This window comes from Sorex araneus, chromosome 4, assembly GCF_027595985.1.
Source record: "Sorex araneus isolate mSorAra2 chromosome 4, mSorAra2.pri, whole genome shotgun sequence".
NCBI classification, from domain to species: Eukaryota; Metazoa; Chordata; class Mammalia; order Eulipotyphla; family Soricidae; genus Sorex; species Sorex araneus.
In genome coordinates this window covers 143,381,816-143,398,706 of record NC_073305.1, presented here as the reverse complement: position 1 = coordinate 143,398,706, position 16,891 = coordinate 143,381,816, and the positions used below count along the sequence as shown (strand labels likewise).

Here is a 16,891-nt window from a genome sequence, read left to right as displayed (position 1 = left end):
AATTATGCCCTCATACTACCAAATTTTTGAGGTGGAAAAATCACTTAAAGTGGCAAATGACCATGATAATGGACAACATATACAAGATATTTTTATTATCAAAATTGATATTGAGCCTCTCTGGTCGTATAGTGAAGTCTTAAAATTATAAATTTTTCTATATGTTATAGCTGAGCATTTGACTTTGTTAATATATGATCCAGAATCTTTAGAAATAAGATCTATTATCTGTGGGAATAAAAAGTAAATATTTAAACTTATTAGGAAAATTACCTGATTCTATTAAATTCACACAAGAACAGTGTGTGAATTTTTTTTTTCTATATTGATTATTTTATTTTATTTTATTTTATTTTGCTTTTTGGGTCACACCCAGCGATGCTCAGGGGTTACTCCTGGCTCTGCACTCAGGAATTACTCCTGGCGGTGCTTGGGGGACCATATGGGATGCCGGGGATTGAACCCGGGTCGGCCGCGTGCAAGGCAAACGCCCTACCCGCTGTGCTATCGCTCCGGCCCCAGTGTGTGAATTTTTTTTTAATTAAACTTTAGTTTGACTCCTCTGAACCCTCCTTTCTTTTTTGTTGAGGATGGAGGACACCCAGAGCATCCAGGGCTCTGGCTCTGCCCTCCTGTGCTTGGGGACCCAATGGAGTACCAGAAATTCTCCAGTGCCTATAATTAGCTAGTTTCACATTAATCTGTAATTGAAATCCATAATTCTGAGACTAGAAAATTAGAACATAAGTGTTCCTTACGTATCACTTGGTTAACACGATACTTGAAGAAACCCCCTCTATAAAAACAGATTTTTAAATAAAATAAGTTTTAATGAAACTTATTTATTAAAACTATACCTTATAATGAGATCTGTTATGAATAGTAATTTTTCAAAAATTTTTTCCAGGTCTTCTCATTCACTCTGTTTGTTTGGCCTCTGACTGTTTAGAGATAGATTCCCATTGTTCAGAGACAACTCATTTTAAAGATTTTAAGTGAAACATTTTTTTAATCCTAAACATTAGAAAATGTTCCTTGAGGGGAGAAATTCAAGTATTTGTAAGCACCCTTCAGACTTCTAGCTCTAGATTTGACCTAATTATATTCCCGTGACTTTATTCCAGCTGCTCAATATATTCTTAAATGTCATTATCCTAATGTGTTACTATACCACCAAGGTGTTCTGGTTATTGTGTTCCCAGTAGCCTGGGGCCCCTAACATCCCAGGTCTTTTTTTACTGCAACAAAACATGTTATCCACTTTATAAATGTCCAGAATTTGAAAAACTAGTATAAATGGGCAGTATAAATATGAAGTATTTTATGCTGTTATTAAGCCATGTTTTCTTAATTTTTTTAATTTATAAAGGCACCCTAAACTTAAATATAGGATGTCATTTGTTTGTGTTGTTTCAATTCTGATCCTGTTGGATATTTTTTAATTTTCATTTTGATGCTGACAGTAATATTGATGTAGCACTGTAGCACTGTTGTCTCATTGTTCATCAGTTTGCTCGAGCAGGCACCAGTAAGGTCTCCATTGTGAGACTTGTTACTGTTTCGGGCATATCGGATACACCACGGGTAGTTTGCCAGGCTTTGCCGTGTGGGCAGGATACTCTTGGTAGCTTGCCCAGCTCTCCGAGAGGGACAGAGGAATCAAACCCAGGTCAGCCGCATGCAAGGCTAATGCCCTACCTGCTGTTTCCTACTAATTCATTTCAAACCATTGATCCTTGCCTGTTATCTGATACTTCCATCCATTCCTGTTGCCCTTATTTGATATAGAATGAAACAAAAATTAAAGTTGACTTGTAAGTCCTGGTTATGACCTTCAGTAACTTGGTGACCTCGTGAAAGCTACCTCTTTAACCTTCAGTTTTCACTTCTCCAAAATAAAACTAATTGTGATAGTTTTTACCTTATTAGCCCAGTTTAGAGATAAAATAAGAAAAATCTGTAAAATCTTTAGTCCAGTGGCACAAAATTCAGTATTATGCTCTCTACTAGAAAAAAAAAAGTCAAAGTCAAAATTAGTAGTTATGATATAGAAAAAGATTTCCATAAATTATTTAGAGAACATTTGTTCTTTTTTTTGGGAGGAGGGTACACCTGGCAATGTTCAGGACTTACTCCTAGCTCTGCACTCAGAGATCACTCCTGGTAGGACTTAAGAGGACATGGTTTGGGTTTCGGGGGTTTGAACCCTAGTCAAGCATGTGCAAGGCAAGCACCCTTCCTGTTGTACTATCTATTGCTCAGACCCTCCCATCTTTTTTTTAATATAGGAAAAAAACTTGCTAGCTTAACCGTGGATGGAGAATTTCTATATTGGATTGTCACAGCAAAGAACAGCACACTGATTTATCAAGCCAGAAAAAGTAATGCAACTGTCCTCTCCCAGGTGCCAGCCCAACAGAGTAAACACATCGTGGCTTACAGTTCAGTTGTGCAGCCTTTCCCAGGTAGTAGGTCACAGTCTTAATCACTTTGCTCTCTTGTTTAGTGTCAGAAAAGTCTCTTAGTGTTTCTATCTCCGGTGTAATCCCCCTCTTCCCTCCCTGTGCTCTCTGCACTACTCCAAATGCTGTCAAGGATTTGTGTACCATGTGGTTGGTGTTTGCCCTGGATACTAGACAGCTCTCCTGTGTGCTTTGTTCAGCCAGGGCAGATAACTTTATATGGAAACCCTCGCACTGTCATCTTACCTGCCTGTGCTTTTCCTCTTCCCCATCCCGTATTTCCTTTTCTTTCTGTATTTTTTCTCCTCTGATGTTACTTTAGACTTTTCATTGGTGTTAAAAAGCATAAAGCTTGAAGTTTCCTGCCCTCCCATTCCAGGTAAAGTGACTTATTTGTGGTACTGTACTTATATCCATCTTAATTTATGTATATAGTGTTACTATTTTTAATTGAGTTTATATGCTTTATTTTGCATTTTCCACTTTTAAAACTTTCCAGTTTTGTGTCCCTACTTAAACCCATTTCTTCTATAAGCCCTGTGCATTTTATCATGCAATTTTGTATCATAGATAATTTTTTATCATAGAACTCACTAGGCATTTTCCACTGAGAGACAAAATAAAAATATGTTTGAAGTCTAAACCTATCGAACTCAAAACCAAACAAAACAATACATAGTCTCATAGGTAACAAGTAAATAACAAGTAGTTTCTGAATCCTTTCCCAAACTGTACTTGTCACTTAGTTGTCAATGTTTTTGTAAATTAAGTATGACTCCTAGACAACAAGGACAGAAATAAATGAAACAAACTCTTTGGTTATAGATATTGAATTATAAAATGCATATTATAAAATATAAAAGGTAGAAAAGCAAATCAATGGGGTCAGTTTTTATTTTGGTAAAATAATTTTTATTGCACCTTGAGAAATGTGATTTTTTATAGTCTATGCAATGTTTGATGAATCCACACATACATGATGCAAATCCATAAAAATTAAAAGTCCTAAAGTAGCATTAGTTTTTATAACTGAAATATTAAAATTTGTGGCGTATTTGATATGCCAAAAACAGTAATGATAGGTCTCATTCCCCTGACCCTGAAAGAGCCTCCAATCGTTGGAAAAGATGAGTAAGGAGAGGCTGCTAAAAATCTCAGGGCTGGGAGGAATAGATACATTACTGGTACCCGCTCGAGTAAATTGACGAACAATGGGACGACAGTGACAATGAAATTTTTTTTGAAGTAAACAGATTTTATTTAGAGGCTTTTGAGGATAGGAGGAAGGGATAAGAAAGAGAGAGAGAAGTAAGAGTAACGCATTCAAGAGAGAACACGGGCTTCTCCAAGAGTGGAGGAAGCCCCTACACATAACTGAGCTTTAGACACAAAAGTATGAAAGCATGAAAGTACACATCTCAAGAGGGGAGATTCGGACAACACATGTGCTCGGGCAACATATGTGCTCGGGCGACACATATGCTCGGCCACGTGGGCACAAGCAGCAATGAATTTATATAACAATTTTCATTGCTTCTGTTGAAATGAGTTCACTTAATTTTTCTGCTGTTAACTCTATTAAGGATACTTTAGCTCCATCTGTTGGTATTTTTAAGCAATTACCAGTTACTTTGCTCCGTTTTTTGGTGATACAAATTTAATAACATCTTCAAAATGTATGGGAAGAACTGTTTTTCTGTCTTGAGTAACATCTCCAATATTATACTATTCCAACCCATGTCAGTTAGATAAAAATAAAAGTTGCCATTGACTTGCTGTTAGATAAATATGCTGGTCCTCTCATACATATACATGCATTGATAAATTAATCTTTTTTCTTTTTCTTTTAGATAAGGCATTCCTGTCTTTAGCTTCAGATATCGCAGAACCAACTATTCTTAACAATACTAACACCAGTCTCATGATCGGATTACCTCCTGCCAGAACAAAACTCTTGTGGCATGGTATCACCAACCCCACTCCAACTTACTTGGTTTATTACCAGGAAGTTAATGGAGGGAAAAACGGCTCTAAATTGCAATATAAAATGCTGGTAAGATTGGAGCTAGCAGTAATTTTCTTGTCATGGATGATATTTTTATAAAAATTCTCAGTCATAGAAAGTATTTTCTCTTTTATTCTATGAAACTTGGTATGTTTCAACTTTTTACAGCTAATAATTTATCTGAAAACATTGTGTTGTGATCTTCTTGTCTGGGAGTATGCTAAGCTTCATGGAATATATTAAAGCTGACCAGTTGATGAATTCCAGGATAACTGTTTCCTGGTGTCTAGGAAGAACTGAGTTTGTTGCCCTCCCTGATTAATTATCCAGAAAATGAGGGATTTGTTTCAATGTTCTTCCCAACAGATTGCAGATTTAGCAGTTAAGAAATGAATTTGACCCCCAAATTATTACCATCTTCATCCCTACAGAGTGTATATCTAATATAACAGTTGTCATTACATTCTCTTTCATTATTGATTGATATTATGCTATGAAATGTATTATTTTTCAGGAATTATGCCAATTTTTATTTAGCATTGCGTTCATAGTACCTTGTCTATTTGGCATTATATGGACATTCACTAGGTATTTCACAGGATGAATTGGGACAATTTATCTCATCTTTAGCATGGATGTTTCCATTATCTTTGTGATAGAAATATGTATATCTAATGCTTTTCTTTGTGCTTATGTTTTTTTCTAATAGAAAATTTTTTTGGAAAGTAGCAGAGAAAGAAAAAGAAATTCCCCAGCTGGAGAGGAACTTAGCATAAGACTAAATTAAATAAGTCTCAGAGTGTGTTTGTGTGTGTGTGTGTGTGTGTGTGTTTAATAAGAAATTTTTTTATTCATTAAGGTGACAAGAATGTTTACAGAAAATGCAAAGATAATACAGGTAGTCTGACTAGCTTCTGACCTTTTGGATTATCTGTTTGACCATGGACCTGTTGGGTTGTCTTTTTGGCCATTGGCCTTAGGAATCATCCATTATATATATATGTATATATATATACATATATATATGTGTGTGTGTTTTATTTTCATGAAAGTATTTCACAATAGTTCATTAGAGATAATATTCAAACACCAATCCCACCACCGAGCACCTTCCCACCACAATAAGAGGGAAGTGTGTGAGGTTGTTCTATTTAATTCTGGAGCTATTTAAGCCCAAATATAAGAGAATACAAGCAGGTATGTTAAAACGAAACAAATGTGTGCTACTTTTGATAAGTAAGTGAGATAGAGTGTAAGCAGCCGCGCTGTGGTACTCTCTTTGGGAGCTTTAGTCTATAGTCTCTGGGTCTTGGCCATTGATGAGATTACATCAATGTAATTGGAAGCAGTTTGTGGGTGTCACTGCCAAGCTACTGGAAAACTGGGGATCTGGGGGGAGCAGGCCCAGTCCCGATCTGAATGGGCTTGGAGATCTCAGTCACGGGTTCCCGCATACTTGGGTTTTCCTGCTGGTCAGCTCTTGAGTGAGGTTCATCTTATCTTGGGTGAGGCTCATCCCCTTTTGGGTGAGGCTCCTCCGAGTGTGTGGAGAGTGGCCTTAGGTATGGTGGCGATTGGTTCTGGAGGTTTTCAGCTGCTGGGGTTCTGCTTGGGGTAGGGAGGGAAACTCAACTTGCCCCACTCTGAGGTGCCCCAGTGAAGACAGCCTGGCATGGGGTCAGGACATTCTGCCTCTTCCATTTTTTCTTAATATGAACCTGTGTTTATTTTTTAACTAAGTCAAAATTGAAATTGACCGTCATCTATGTACTTTGTATAAGCACTGTATATTTTGCAGGAAAGTATGCGTAGTTCTTATTTTTCTATTTTCTCTATTTTAACACTTCTTTAAACATTTCAAAAAAGAAATTTTCTCAGAGACAGATTGGACCTCTTGATGACCAAGACTGGAGGTTTTTTATTTTTTATTTTTTTATTTTTTAAAGAAATATTTTATTGAACCACCGTGAAAACAAGAAAAAAAATACAAAGCTTTCAGGTTTAAGTCACAGTCAAATACTGATTAAACCACCATCCCTTCACCAGTGCACCCGTTCCACCACCAAGAACCCCAATACACCCCCCTCCCACCCCACCCCCCATCTAAGTACCTAATGATATTCCCATTATTCTCTCTATATATTGAGTACATTTCATATTTCCATACCGAACTCACTATTGTTGATTGGAAATTTTCCCCAACAATCAGGCCTGCTGAATAAGCATCATCTAATAATTTCTCTTCCTTGGTAAAAGTGAAGACTTTGAGTCCGCGCGGCCGCGATAGCGGCCGCGCGGTTTTGGGTTTCTAATATTTTAGCTCAGTTCACAGTCAAAATGCATGGCTGCAAGAATCTGCTCTGGTGCCAAAATGGGTTAGGAGACCTCAGGATCACAGTCAGTAGGCGCGGAGGCTCTGCTTCTCGTGCCGCGGCTCTTGGTTCATCAAGACTGGAGGTTTTTTAGAACTGAACTTTTCTCTTATTAAAGCTCATTATCTGATTGTCCTCACATTGATCAATGTGTTAAGGCAGTGGTTCTTAACATTGACTTATTTTACAGTGGAACCTCTACACTCTCTGGGTTCTGGTCTTACTGAGAACTCATTTCATTAGAGTCTCTGCGAATGGGACCCACACATTAGTGTTATTTTTTAGTATTTCCCAGGTAACTGCCAAGTACAAGTAAAGCTGAGAACCATTGGATTAAGAAAAGTCAGTTTTACTTCCTTGAATTTTTTTAAGAATTATCAGAAAATGTAGCTAAATATAATATTTATCATGTACATTTTTATATCAGCTCCTTACTATACTCTATTGCTGAATTTCTAATGCAATGCTAACACAATATAGTCCAATTTGGGGATTTAGTTTTTTATGTGATATGAATATCACAAAATTGCCTTGGAGTTACCAATTATTTGGCACTAGTTCTTGCAAATTTTAAACAACTCAGGTCTTATGTCTCTCATCATCCAATATTGAAAAATAAATAAACTTTTGGGGGAGTATTTTAATCATTTCCATCCCTTGATGAAATATTTTCATCCCATTTGTACAAAAACTAAGAACCAGATATTTACTCCTAAAAATTAATTGCAGGAATTTCAGGAGAGTACAGCCCTTATTGAAGGTTTACAACCATTTTCAACATATATGATACAGATAGCTGTAAAGAACTATTACTCAGATCCTTTGGAACAATTACCACTGGGAAAGGAGATTTGGGGAAAAACTAAGAGTGGAGGTGAGTTGTGGGCCTGGTCTTGGTATTTATCATGGAATTTTGAAATATATGTAATATGTGTCTTTATTTGCATTTTATAAGAATACTGAATAATCTATGTTATGTGAGCGTTTATTTAAAATTTCTATTTAAACACCATGATTCACAAAGTTGTTTACAATAGAGTTATAAACATATATACTTTTATCATATTTGTTCTTTTTTAAGCTTTAGTAGAAAATTGTATTTTTTAGGGGGAAAAGTAGTTAATCTGATTCTTATTCTTAACAACAGAAGATGATGTAGAATGCTTCATAAAACTAATATCCAACTATAAGGCAAAGCTTTAGCATCAATTTTGTTGGATTATGAAGCACATTCTCACCACACAGTGTCACCCTCTTCACATATATTCATAGGTCTCTGTACATGTGGTGGGACAAAGATCAAGCCTTTTCTTTATGTGAATTTTGCTGAATCCACTGTAATTTAAAGTAAAATAGCAGTGTTGCCTAAGAGAAAAATCAGTTCTAGAATCTAAAATGATGGCTTAAGAGATGATGATTATTTTGAGATGCTGCCATCTCTGATGATATTCACAAAACTTGGAACTCAAATTGGGTTGTTGCTCAGTCATATCCTTGAACTAGAGTCAGAGAATGATTCAGTCATCAGACAAAATAAGGAAGAACCTTTCAGACAGTTCTTTATCAACATATGAAGCATTCTTTCCTTCAGAACATCTGCTATTTGTTTCCCTCACAATAGAATTATTCTAAGAAAATCCCATTATTTCTTTCCTTCTTTTGGTGCTGTCACAACATCCCTTATTATGCGTTATTTTTTGTTCCAGTCCCAGAGGCAGTTGAACTCATTAACGCCACAGTACAATCTGACACCAGTTTATTTATATCCTGGAGGGAATCTCTCAAGCCACATGGCCCTAAAGAGTTAATCCGTTATCAGCTGGCAATCTCCCACCTGGCTCTTATTCCTGAGACCCCTCTAAGGCAAAGTGAATATCCAAATAGAAGGCTTGCTCTCCTTCTTCCTGGGCTGACTGGTGGAAAATCATATGTGCTAAAGGTATCACGAGTATAATGGGCATTTTTATTACCATTCTAAAGAGCAAGTGTTTGAATAGGTTAAGCAACTGTTTTTCTTGCAATAAAGGTTCTTGCCTGCCACTCAGAGGAAATGTGGTGTTCTGAGAGTCTTGCTGTCACTGCAGAAACATTTGAGTCACCGGAGAGACCTTCCGCCTTGGTTCCAGAAAACACAAGTTTGCATTTAAATTGGAAAGCTCCATCTAATGTTAACCTCATCAAATTTTGGTTTGAACTCCAGAAGGTAGATCTCATTGTACAGTTTTAATGCAAATCCTTGTTTTAGGGTCTAGAAAATATTGCTAGGCCTTTATCTTATTTCTAAAGCATTCTCATATAAATCAACAATGAATTTGATAATGTGTACTCATTCATGTGGCATAGAACAGCAGTAAGTCATGTAGAATAATTTCTAGTGCAAAGAATTTCCAGAGGTTTATTATTTTCTTTAAAAGTTGTGTAAAAAATAAGTTATGGAATACTAATTTCATGACATCTTCCTTTGTTTACCTGTCATTTGTCAGGGGTCTCTGGGTTAAAGTTCATAACAATTTGGCATATTCAATGGGAATTCAATGGGAATGTAGTTAAATTTTAGAAATTGGAGGACTTTTTTAGCACCTTTTTATCTATTTTGTATTAGTATTTTTGTTTTGCTTTGGGACCACATCCAGTAGGATCGTGATAAGGACTTAGTCCTGGCTCTGTGCTCAGGGGTTACTCCTGGCAGAGTTGGGGGACCATATTGCTGGCGGGATTGAAATCAGTATCACTGCATCGAAGGCAAGTGCCCCACCTGCTTTCTTATCTCTCCAGCCTCAGCACCTGTTTAAGAAAACTTAGGGCACAATGATCAAACATGAAAGCTTGTAACTATCTCATAGTGATTCAATAAAATTGAAAAAAAAAGAAGAAAACTTAGGGCAGTTCAGTTTGTAGTCAAAGGGAAAGGATGTAAAGTTCTTTTTCCAGATCAAAGATAAATAATGGGGAAGATTTTAGAGATGATGATCCTAGTCTTTCATTTTACTGAAGACAAAGGGACCCAGGCAGAACCAATAAGTTACCAGCACCCCAAGGCGGACTCATCCCTATAACCCCACCTGGTTATTAGAGTCAGAGAAAGAGTAATAGGTACTAGTCAGGGAAAGAATATGGTAAGCAGCTGCTTACCCTACTGCTTAAAGACTGGGAGAAGGACAGCAGGCAGAGATTGCTTGGCTCAATCCTCATGCAATTCCTGCTGCACTTTTTGTTTCAAAATTTGTTCCTTTCCGGGCTGGAGAGATAATACAATGGGTAATAGTACCAAGCCTTACATGCAGTTTACCTGCATTCAGTTCACGGCACCACATATAGTTTTCTGAGCCTCATAAGGAATGATCTGTGGGTAGAGTCAGGCGTAAGCCCCGAGATTCACTGGGTATGCCTCCACACACCCTTTCCCAAAACAAAAACAAACCCTCTTCCTTTATTGCACTTAACAAAAATTCCAGATGCAACACTTAGGAAGTTATAAGGCTAAAAATGTGAGACCTAGTTATTTCCACATGTGTGTACATCTACAAATATTAGTCGACAGAAGGCTGTGTCTTGAAAGCATTGATAAGTGACATCTAAACAGAAAACTCTAACATCTTACTCATGATAGGAATGACTGATGCCACAGTGTGGCTCTGAGGGGTGAGTCAAGATAGTAAATATCTTCTCATCGGCCCTTTCCCTCCCTTTGTTACTCTTTTGGAAATAATCCCTGTGCCTTGTTACATGCTCTTCCTATTCTCCACCCCACACAAAGGGTTGTACTCTGGGAGGTGTTGTGTTGGCATACACTTGGCTGCAGTAAACTGGAGATGGCATAACTGTGCCCTCTGTGATGGCACAGGGACTCCTAAACTCAGAGTCCCCTGGCCACACTTTGAATGTGTGGGTGGGACTGGGTATGAAACTTGTGGCCTTGTCTTTTCAAGGCAGGCACCTTTGTCACAAAATTATTTTCAGGCCCTTAAATGTATTTTTTAAAAATATGTTGCTTCTTTTAGAATGAACAGTATAATAGGATAAACTTTCAGTCTTCCTAGATTATATCAAAAGTTCTTTGTGTAAAATTGAAGGAACTGGGGAACAATAATGATTTTCTTTCTAAGGACTGGAGCGATAGCACAGCAGGTAGGGCGTTTGCCTTGCATGTGGCTGACCCGGGTTTGATTCCTCCATCCCTCTTGGAGAGCCTGGCAAGCTACCGAGAGTATCCCACCTGCATGACAGAGCCTGGCAAGCTACCAGTGGTGTATTCAATATACCAAAAACAGTAACAAGTCTCATAATGGAGATGTTACTGGTGCCCGCTCGAGCAAATCGGTAAACAACAGGAAGACTGCAGATAGTGCTGCAGATAGTGCTACAGTGCTAAGCTTTAAATTCTTTCTAAGCTCTAGATTCTTTATGTATAGAAAAAGAACATGGGCTATTTAAAATTGAGGAGAGACATTTTATTATTTTTGTGAAACTTTTTTATAGTAGTATTTTTCCAGGCATACAGGAAAATCTCTACTAGACTCAACATTTCTGCAGTTCTAGGCTCTGAGGGAGTGAATTCTGCATCATTCCATCCACTTCCATCCCTGGTCAAGTAATTTGAAAACTCCTTTGTGGTAGAACTTTTTGATGCACTTTTTGGTAGCACTCTGAGAGATGCAAGGTCCTATGCTTGTGATTTATTGGGTAACTCATATACCTTGTTATATTGGGGGTGGCTCCTAGAACATTTATTGCCAATATTCTACTGTTTTATAGAAGTGCCCATGATCAATCATTGCCCTGACATTTCAAGTAGCATTGATAATTTCTGGATGATGTGGAATATAAGGCCACTTAATTTATTCAGTAGATCATTAGGAAGCAAAATCCAAAAGCTTCCTTCAAAACTTCTCTCTGACACACACAAACTAGAACACACAGACAAGGATACAAATGAACTGTTTTAGTTTCTTATATATCAGCGAAATTAATACATTTTAACTTTATCAGGAATGCATTTTGACTTTATCATTTCTGTTTTTAAAAACTACTCCATTCTTACTTTTCACTTTATTTCTGTAATAAGGTGATCTATTTCTGAAAGGTGCATAGAAAATTATTGCAGTGAAGTGGCATGATCTTTCGAGTGCTCAATCAAAAAGGAGTTATAAAGTAAGGTTTATTTATGGAAACTGACCTTCCTAGGAAACTTCACTCAGGAAAATACACCAAGAACACTTGACAAGATGCCATAACCTCCGTCTCTTCCTATTTGTAGAACAAGAGAGGGAAAACATAACTCATTTGAAAGCATTAAGGGTCCAAATACACATATTTTAAAAATAAAACAATGTCACAAAGAAAGAAGTTTAAGAAAGACCTATAATTATAGATTCTATCTAAATAATATGAAAGTAAGATTTCCTACATTTAACTTTTGTTTTTTTGCTTTTTCTGGGTCATACCCAGTGATCCTCAGGGGTTACTTCTGGCTCTGCACTCAGGAATCACTTCTGGCAGTGCTGGGGGATCATATAGGATGCCTGGGATCGAACCTGGATTGGCCACATGCAAAGCAAATGCCCTACCCACTGTACTATTACTCCAGCCCCTAACTTTTAACCTTACTATTTAGTGGCTGAGTGATAGTGAACATTTTCCTTTTTAGGGAACTTGGCTTCTCAAGTATAAAACCAGGGATTCTGGTTAGGTGTTTGGGGATTAAAAACTAAATATCTTATTTCTTAAATCACTGTGATCTTCAAAGAAGTATGTAAGCATTTTATTATTTCAAAGTGAACCAGTTGGTAGGATTGAAAGTACAATTGTCTTGCTCCTTCACCATGTTAAGATGCATGTTCACCTCAACTATGAATGAGCATCTTAGCCATCCTGAGTTAATGTTAATTGTTTACTACTTGGATAATAGAAAGTCTCTGAGTCTTCCCTGATGGCATGTTATCATTCAGAGGTGCATGACCCACCTTGAACTTAACAAAAAACTATCATTAAACTGTAGTTTCTCATAAAAAGTCAAGTGAGGGGTCCAGAGAGCTAGTACAGTCAGTGACGCACTTATCTTGCGCAAAGATAACTCAAATTCAGTTTTCAGTACTCCATATGATCTCTTGAGCAATGCCAGGAGTGATCCCCAAACACAGAGTGAGAAGTAAGCTCTGAGCACTGCCAGGTGTGGCCCCAAAACAAAAATTAAAATAAGAAAGTCAAATGACTTTCTGATGTGGGTATATATTTTGGATAAAATACTTATAAGTAAGACCTTATTTTTAAGAAAAAATGAAAATTTATTTATATGGGCCTGCAAGTAGTGCTCTGGAGTCTGGGGGCCTGCACTGACAATTCTCGGTCAACCAGGCATCAGTTCCATGCAAGGGCATGAGAATGTAGTTATTCAGGCCATTTATGGTGCTGGAAACTTCCAGGATTGCTCCATGTGATGCTTGGAGTTCCATGTGGTGCTGGGAATCAAACCCAGCTTGGTTACAAACTGGGCATGCATCTTAACTACTGATGCTGGCATCAGTACTGATGAGTTTTAGTTGCTTGCTATTCGCATATTAATTTATCTATTAATATATTAATATATCCCTTTAAAAAGATTAGAACTGTAGATATAGCCCAATGAACCGAGGGCTATTATTGCATCCATGATCCTGGAGTTTGAGCCCCTGTACCTCATGATTTCCCGAGCTCTGCTGGGAGTGAGCTCCAAGCACAGAGCTGAGAGAAGCCCTTGAGTACCTCAGGGTGTGGTTACAAAACAAAACAAAAACAAAAATCTCAATCCAGAAATTTTAAATGAGAAGCAGAAAGATGAATGGAAACTTCCTTTTCTAGTGGAGGCACAGTGAGTTTTACCAGGCTGAAGGCTCTTGCAGTCAGGGACCTGCTTATGCCTGTGACATCGCAGACCTGCAGCCTCACACAGCCTACAGCATCCGTGTGGCGGTGGTTTACAGGACGGGAGCGAACAGCACCTCAATCCCAGAAAGTTTTAAGACAAAAGGTGTGTATTGATGGATTCAACATTCAGAATAGCCTGTAAAATTATTTTCTTTTCCTAACAGTTATTTCATCAAGCTGGCAGACCAAAACATTTCTAAAAAGAGTAAGTTGTTCTCCCTAGAGTTTGAGCTAAGAAATAGAAAAGATCCAGGAGTCTTTATCGGCATCAAGGAGCTAAGGCTGAGCTAGTTTTGCAAGATCCTGAGATGAACAAGATTACTTAAAATTTCAATTTTCTAATTTTTGTTTAGCTGTATTTACAGTGAGAATGAAGTAAGTAGCTAAGTGTTCTTCATCAAAATATTTATTTACTTACTACAAATCCCAGTTACTAAAAATAAAAAAATGTAGCAAATGTATCAAACTAACTAATGTTCTAAAAAACACTATAACTTTATGTTGATGCCTATACAAATCACAGGGAACTACTCCAAAATTTACAGTAGTTACAGTTACAGTAGTTAAAATTTGCATCACCTCTTTTGTATCAAGCTAAGATACATAGTTATCTATTATGAATTTATATAATCTGTCGCTAATAAAAGCATCAGATATTCTTTTAAAAGTATGCCCAAGTATGTGAATGTTGATGAATATTTATTATGTTTGACCTCATTTTAAATGTATTCTATAAAAAGATATTATAAAGAAAATGTTTGTACCTTTAATGTATTAATCAACACTCTGTTTCCAAAGCTGGAGTCCCAAGTAAACCAGGCATTCCAAAATTATTAGAAGGGAGCAAAAATTCAATACAGTGGGACAAAGCTGAAGATAATGGGAGCAGACTTCTGTACTATATCCTTGAAGTCAGGTAAGTCTGTTTGGAAGAGGATTTTATAAGTCAATTGTAAGGTATTATTATATCAGAGTTAGAAAATTCTATGAAGGTGCATTTATAGATAGATATGAAGAAAGAAATCTTGGCTTAAAGATGTTGCAGGCAACAGTACGTACTTTGAGCAACTCCTGGAACTCTGCTTTGGCATTGCAATGATGAGCAGATATGATTCTCAGAAATTGATACTATTCATCCAAATTTTATGGCAATAATTCAATCTTAGCACATAGAACTGAGATTTAGTTAGTATTTATTCTGTTCAAGACTTTGAGCTGACATCTTGGAATATAAAACAACAGAGTAAGAGACTAATACCCAAGAATAGTAGTATAATACCAGGAGGTTGGCTTCATAGCTTGGAAGCTGGCTGGCCTCACACGCTGGGGGTAAGTCATCCCAGATAGAGAAGGGAACACCAAGTAAAATGTGATTGGACATCCTGCATGGGGAGGGAGATGCGTGTTGAAAGTAGACTAGAGACTGAACACAATGGCCACTCAGTGCCCCTACTGCAAACCACAACACCCCAAAGGAGAGAGAGAGAACAAATTGGAATGCCCCACCACAGAGGTGGGGTGGGGGATGGGAATACTGGGTTCATTGGTGGTGGAGAATGGACACTGCTGGAGGGATGGGCTCTCATACATTGCATGAAGGAAAAACAAGCACGAAAAGGTGTGAATCTGTAACTGTACCCTCACTGTGACTCACTACAAAAAAATTAAAAAAAATTAAAAATTAAAAAAAATGACTGAGCTGATGTTCCATATTAGATGGCAGTAGTATGTGAAATTTCTGTTCATCATTTTTAATCAAGATAATGTCAAGTGGTAGGTATATTTTTCTGAATGTAAAAACAGTTTAAATTCTGAAATCCATAGATTTTTGTAGCCATTTGGACATACTCTGTATTCTGTGTCTATCATGAGGATTATAGTTTGCAATCAGTTCCAAGGAAAATCTACCTTCTATGAAACATGCAACTAACAAACACATGCGGCCTGAGATCCAGCCCATGAGGAGAGCTCTGTGAATCATATCTGGCTCAGATGGACTGAATTCATGCCAGCTTGAGGGGAGAATTCCAGATTCCAAAGACACTCCCCTCACGGGACTATGAAGCCATCTTTTCAGAAGCTCCAATGACCAAAGTCACTTCCATAATTATAGTACTGGCAACTTAAGCTTTAGATCTATTTTTGCTTCATCTTGCCCTGGCATTCGGTCATTCTCATAACCTGAAAGAAATTCATGCTTATGCTAGAGAATTGTGTCATCCACATTTCTAGCTAAAATCTTAAAATTACTATGACTATCTTTCATGTATTGTAAAATACATTCTGACCAGGTCTGCCTCAGTAGTCTGTGACTGTAATTACATTCAGCAGCCAGAGCACACCACCATTCTTACCAAGACCTCAGCAACTTTAAAGTGCATAGCTACATAAATACTTTATACTTCCTTAACTCAAGTCTCTACTCTCAGGACAGGGACTACCTGTTGGATATCAAACTAACTTCTTTAAACTAACTTCTTCAGACATTCTGGTTAGTTCCTGGGTAGTTGCTAATGCAGTGATTGTGGTCAGTGTAAACTACATGCACTTGGGAATTAATTAGCTAACAGTTTTCTGTGGCACCTGTGACAAGCTGCCACTACTAGGATAGTCTAAAATAGCAAACATCTATTGTCTCACATTTATGAAGACTAGAAGTGTGAAATCAAGGTTTTAGGAGATTATATTTTATCTGAATGTGGTAGGGAAGAATTCTTCTGTAATTCTTCTTAGGTTCTGGTGATGACTGGCAATCCTTGTGGTTTCTTGGTTGACAGATGCTTTATGCTGGTTTTTGACTCTTTTACCACATGTTCACCCTGTGCATGTCAGTATTCTTGTTCCTCTTTTTCTTCTTCTTTAGGGGGGGCCCATTTGGGGTCACACCCGGCGATGCTCAGGGGTTACTCCTGGCTTTGCACTCAGGAATTATTCCTGGCGGTGCTTGGGGTATGGGATGCTAGAAATCAAACCCGGGTCAGCCGCATGCTAGGCAAATGTACCACTGTACTATCTGATACTCATTGTACTATCACTCCAGCCCCTTCTGTATTCTTTGTGTGTGTGTGTGTGTGTGTGTGTGTGTGTGTGTGTGTGTATCCAAATGTCTTTTTTTCTGAAGAGGAGAGTAATGTTCCTTGGATTTGAAT

At 37.6% G+C, this 16,891-nt stretch overlaps 1 protein-coding gene across 2 annotated transcripts in view; it reads left to right on the top strand.

Annotated features, from left to right (window-relative positions):
- Positions 1-16,891, top strand: part of ROS1 (ROS proto-oncogene 1, receptor tyrosine kinase) — a 128,350-nt gene that overhangs the window by 69,573 nt on the left and 41,886 nt on the right. For both annotated transcript variants that reach the window (XM_055136541.1, XM_055136540.1), the window contains 7 exons: positions 2,289-2,465; positions 4,313-4,515; positions 7,569-7,713; positions 8,546-8,778; positions 8,866-9,042; positions 13,677-13,845; positions 14,541-14,658. In XM_055136541.1, coding sequence (XP_054992516.1) covers positions 2,289-2,465; positions 4,313-4,515; positions 7,569-7,713; positions 8,546-8,778; positions 8,866-9,042; positions 13,677-13,845; positions 14,541-14,658 — 1,222 coding nt within the window. The remainder of the gene's footprint in view (positions 1-2,288; positions 2,466-4,312; positions 4,516-7,568; positions 7,714-8,545; positions 8,779-8,865; positions 9,043-13,676; positions 13,846-14,540; positions 14,659-16,891) is intronic.